The 5,290-nt window shown below is 38.1% G+C and overlaps 1 protein-coding gene across 4 annotated transcripts in view; it reads right to left on the bottom strand.

The window, feature by feature from the left end:
* Positions 1 to 978: 978 nt before the first annotated feature.
* UBE2J1 (ubiquitin conjugating enzyme E2 J1) overlaps positions 979 to 5,290 on the bottom strand; it is an 86,640-nt gene continuing 82,328 nt past the window's right edge. For all 4 annotated transcript variants that reach the window (XM_019520351.1, XM_019520353.1, XM_019520350.1 and 1 more), the window contains exon 8: positions 979 to 2,698. In XM_019520351.1, coding sequence (XP_019375896.1) covers positions 2,429 to 2,698 — 270 coding nt within the window. In that variant the 3' untranslated portion in view covers positions 979 to 2,428. The remainder of the gene's footprint in view (positions 2,699 to 5,290) is intronic.

The following is a 5,290-nucleotide window of genomic DNA, read 5'->3' as shown; positions in this document are numbered from 1 at the left end:
TCTGCAAAACTGTCCTTAGGAACCTTTCTTCCTTATAGCCCTCCTTTGACCAGGTTTGCAGCAGGTACATTCAAACAATGTTACCAACCAGGACAAAAAAACAACAACGCACTTTCTTTAAAATCTATAGACCCCATGTTGTCAAAAAACAAACAAAAAAGCCAACACATTCTGATCAGGTATCCAGGTAGAAATGAAAGTTCACATTTCATAGGATTTCACAGAGGGGTCAATAGATGGAAAACCCTGGGCAGGCAGTTCTTAGGTGGTAAGCAGTTTTTAGCAGGCTAAGAATTATTTGCAATTCTAATTTTTTTAGGAGAATTTTTTTCTTTTTTTGGCAAAAATCTTGTTGGGCTAATAAAAGATATCAATTTTAAAAGAAACATACTTTTACTTGTTTTACTAAGGGGCAGGGGCATCAAAGATCCAACCTGTGGCCCACAGAGCTCTTTTATCTGGGCCTCAGCTGCCCATGGGGCTTGGAGTGGATACGCAGTACCTGCTCTGGTACGTGCGCCAATCGTGCCGCCTGCTCCACCCAGTCTGGGATGCACTTCGCATGTGGTGTTCTCTCAGCCAGTTTGTGGTCCCAACCATCACAGCTGATTCATCTGGCCCACCTGACCTGATGAGTTGGACACTCCTGCTATAGGGGACCAGAGTATGACCTCCTTCCAGACTTGAAAGCTGTAGTATAGGAGTCAGCAACCTATGGGCTTTGGTGGCATTTGGCAGCAGTCATTTTCCCCTACTGCCACAGCAAATTGTGCTGGCTGTGGATACCCTCTCCAAGCTCCTTTGGGAGAAAGCAGCAGTGGTGCATGCTTTCCCTGTGCCACCATGGGGAAAGGCAGTAGTGTCAGGAGTGGCAGCAACAAGGCCCTAGCACCTGCCCTCCTAGCTCTGACCCAAACTCCATCACTCCAGCCTACCAACAGCTGCAGTAGAAGATTTAAATAAGCAAGTGCTGAGTGATCTGGATGTTCTACATACTTTTAAATGTTTAATTAAAACAAGAATGCTTCGATGTATGTACAGTAAGACAGCAATAAGTCACAATAATCATCAAGCGACCCATTTCCAAATTTTGCAAGTTTTAAAATCACGTCACATAATGAAATACATGTTTGTTAATTTTCAAAAATGTAAGTTTTACTTATTTGTATACATCAGCATATACTACATTTTGTAAAACGAGAGTTGATTACAGCACAGATTATATTTTTCCTGAGAAACAGAGTAAAATTCAGGCTTTAATGAGCACTAGCAGATATGCAAATTTGCAAGTCTCTCCTGTCTTAAATGAAGTTTTAGACTGTATCAATTACACCTGTACACTCAAAGTGATCACCCCATTGCTTCTATTTGTAAAAAACAAACAAAAAACACACCCCACAGAAAAGGAAGCATTATAAATCCTTTGATCTTTATATTAGAAAGATACTTAAAGTTGCTGATTTTTAAAGCTCTCTCTTGCAGTTCTGCACCAAGATAAAAGAAAGTAAATGGTGTGCCAGTCAATGAGGTTTGGTTTGCAATAACACACACTCAAGGAACTCATGAATACTTCTCAAGCTTGCCCAAGTATTGCAAAGTTTCAGCATGAAAAATTTTAAATTATTTTCAGTAAATAAAACTGCATATGAAACAATGCGATTTGTATAGCTATGAAATAATTAAGACAATAGCTCTGGGTAAATAATTATATTACATATTTATAACTATTGCAATAATAACAGTTATATATAACATCTTCAAATTTAAAAAAGCAAGATATACAGTTGAAAGTATGAGAAGAAGACATTCAAATCTTGTATAAGATTATCCAATCTAACTTCCAAAGGAATTAAAAACAAAAAATAAAGCAAGCACTCTTCTGGCCCCTTTTTGCCACAGAAAGTACAATTTCCTACACTTTTCCTATCCCACCTCCCCCCCAAAAAACTGATTTTCGATAAATAAAAGTGGTTACAAAACATCTCCCTACTCAATTAAGAGTTCACTCAAAGCAAACAGACCATGTTTCATCTTAAAGGCCCTTCTCCAAGGTAAGTTTATGCTAGCTTAGACAGGGTGACTATCTATCTGTACTTCTTTTTCACAGAGAAAAAATACAAAGTCTCATTTTTAACTGTCTCCTTTAGCCAGTAAATGTTAGCCTTACATATTTTCTTAATATTCAACCAATTCTTTCTCCATGTGTAAAGGGGATGTTCACAGATCATTAACGGTTGTTAGTATTCATACAAATGTCAAGGTTTGCCCTTCTTATAAAGTAATGTACCCTAAAAGGCATATTAACATTCATCAGGATTTAGGAGTAAATACGAAAAGTAATCTTTTGTAAACAGTTCTCATGTCATGCCCAGTACAGAATGTTTAATGAAGCATTCAAGTCACTTCTCTTAAGACAGAAAAAAAACCCTTATAACTCAAATATACGCTCATTGGCCAGATATATCCGTCGGAATATAAGGGCTGCCAATGCTAAAGTCAGAAGAACGATCAAAACAGTTGAACCAGTGTGGCTTGTGTTAACTCTTGGCTGCTGGACCCGATTAAAGTCAGTTGAAGATGGTGCCCTTCTTTGACTCTGTTGGTGGGCCCGGCGCTGGCGAGGGCTCATGGAGGTATTACTGGATACAGGTTGGGCACGCTCATGATTGGGTGTTGCAGAGTTGTTCTGATTTTCAGACTAAAGTGGGGGAAAGATGAATATTACGGTTTTTTTTTTTAATGCAAGAATGCATGTAACACTAGCAAGCTACTATATTTAAAAACAAAGCCTAATGTCAAACAATTTGGAGATCCAAAGACAGCTACTAGGGGTGTGCGAAGTGGACCCTATTCGATTCAGATTCGGCCTGAATCAGAGACAGTGATTAGATTCATTGATTTGGATCACTGTCCCCGATTCGATTTGGCTGAATCTCAAGATTCAATGCTGATCTACTTTTGTCACAGTTAAAAATGCAATTTAAGTGAGAGAGAATATTTCTCCAAAACTGAAAAAAAAGAATCAAACAATTGTTGAGTTATCTAATATTTAAAGTTACCTTGATTTGAAATGTTGTGTTGTCTAACGTTTGCTTGGGTCACTATACCTCAAAAATAGCCCTAGTAACTCTCAAGACTTTCCATGTGGTTAATGCCCCTTGAGAATGCAGGTGTCGGCTGTATTTGAAGAAAACCAGTTGTAACCATTACAATGAAACCAAATTATTATTGGTTTGGCCCAATTCCATCTCTTGTTAATGCCAAAAAGGTGCGCGTTTTGTTTTGCTTTGTTTTTTGCTACTGAATTCAGCAGAAAGAAGGACAAAGCACTGGGTATCCGCATACACATACCCATTGCCCTCTACTGGTTAGATGTAGTTCAAAAAGAATCAGGCTATTTCCATAAGCAACAGCTAACAATTTCTTCAGTTGAAGCCATAATGGCCTTTAATTTTGACACTGAAGGACCAGTTTCTTTCTTAGCTTAGCAAGAAGGTTTTACTGGGTGGAAGTGATCATGTGTCCCACATTTAAGGTTACAACCACAGTCCCAATCTGATTTGATCTTTTTACAAATTTTGAAGATACCTCAAGCTTTCAAATCTGTGAAGTTATGTCTCTGACAACCAGTAAAACTTGATTTTTAAAAAGACGATTCAGCATTCCTAAAATGTAAAACACTTTAAACATTTTTTTTTTTGCAGTACTTGATGTTTTGGTGTCCCACAGTCTGTTCAATAAATTCATTTGACACCAAATATAATGAGTAGGCATTTAACTTAATATTAATTACAGATAATTTTCAGGTGCAGGATTTTTTTTTTAAAGGGATGCAATTCTTTGTCAATAAAGCAGGCACAAATTAAAGCCATTAGGTAGGATAAAAGTATTTCTCAATTCCCAAACTGACCAGAGGCTATTTTGAAAAAGTGAAAGAAAAACAGAACCAGAATAAATTACTTCTTCCCTCCCCCACCCCAATGCTCCCTAGCAAGTTTGAGCAAACCCTTTTTCTAAGTTGAAACAAGTGTTAAGTGACTTCCAAAAATGTCATAAGAAAATTGTTGCAGAACTAAAAATAAACTTGATGGGGGATTAATCTGTTGCTTGGCTCTCTGACCACAGCATCTCTTGTAAAAACCAAGAAGTTCTACAATACGCCTGGTTACTCTGGAGAACTGCAGTAGTGGGCTATTAACACATCTCTGTTTTTGATATTTAAAGACTGAAAGACAGCAGATAAGTGTGCAAAGCATCATATTAATAACTGTTTGTTTTAAAAAAAGTCAATGGAAAAGTGTGGGAGAAGCCTGTTGCTTTGAATCTCTTCCTCATTCTAACCAGTTGTTTAGGAGGGGATTTTCCTACAGGTCTGCAAATATGGTTTTTGCTAGCCCTACTTATTACTCAAATTTGTTTAGAGAAAGGAAATCCATAAGTCAGGACACAGGATGGCAAACACTTTTAATTGATATGTCCACATGTCTGAGCACAGCCTTGGTACTTCAACCACTGCAACTATTCAAAGTGTACAGAAATGGAGAGGAGTGTCAACTATATTTATGCTTCACACATGTCCTCTGCTCCAACCCAGGGAAGGACCTGAACTGAATATTATGTGTATGAAAATCCAAAAGATTCCCTGTTCCAAGCCCTGGGGTCCTCCCACCAAGCACTCTGAGCAGACACCCTCCTACCTAACTCTCCCAGCCTGTCGCTGGCATCATAACTAGCTGAGGTGCAGGCACTCACAACCCTTACCTGCCGTGCTGCCACTGTTTGCCTGCCTCTGGATTCCAACAAAGAACCAGTAATGTAATTATTTGCATTTATTCAACAATTTGCCCATCAGCTTTGGACACTTGCTTAAGCAAGTCTGCTAGATAAGAGCTGCAGATACCTGCAACACAACCACATTTTTTCCTGTGTTGCATCATAAACTATTATGAAATCGAATTTCTGACCTTTTGCTTCTTTCTTGTTGTCAAGAGGAAAATTGATTTTCCAGCAACAGAATTTTCCATCAGAAAATCATGCACCCTTGGAAAATTATTCACTGCCTGAAATAGTATAAAAATCAGGCTTATGTAGCCACATAACAGGTGTTTGTATTTTTACAGAAATGTAAGGATCCCGACAAAGCCCAGCAACTTTGAACCAATCAAAGTGAGTAATGGGTGCATAAAGGGAAGAGGAAGGAGTCAATTATTACCAGGGATCATGGTTTTCTCTGTTGGAAAAAAATAAAAATAAATAAATAAATAAAATCACAAATTCTCTGACAAACACC

The sequence above is a fragment of the Gavialis gangeticus genome, unplaced genomic scaffold, assembly GCF_001723915.1.
Source record: "Gavialis gangeticus isolate Ggan-Ray unplaced genomic scaffold, GavGan_comp1, whole genome shotgun sequence".
NCBI lineage: Eukaryota > Metazoa > Chordata > Crocodylia > Gavialidae > Gavialis > Gavialis gangeticus.
The sequence above is the reverse complement of the archived record's forward strand: the minus strand, read 5'-3'. Positions and strand labels throughout refer to the sequence as shown.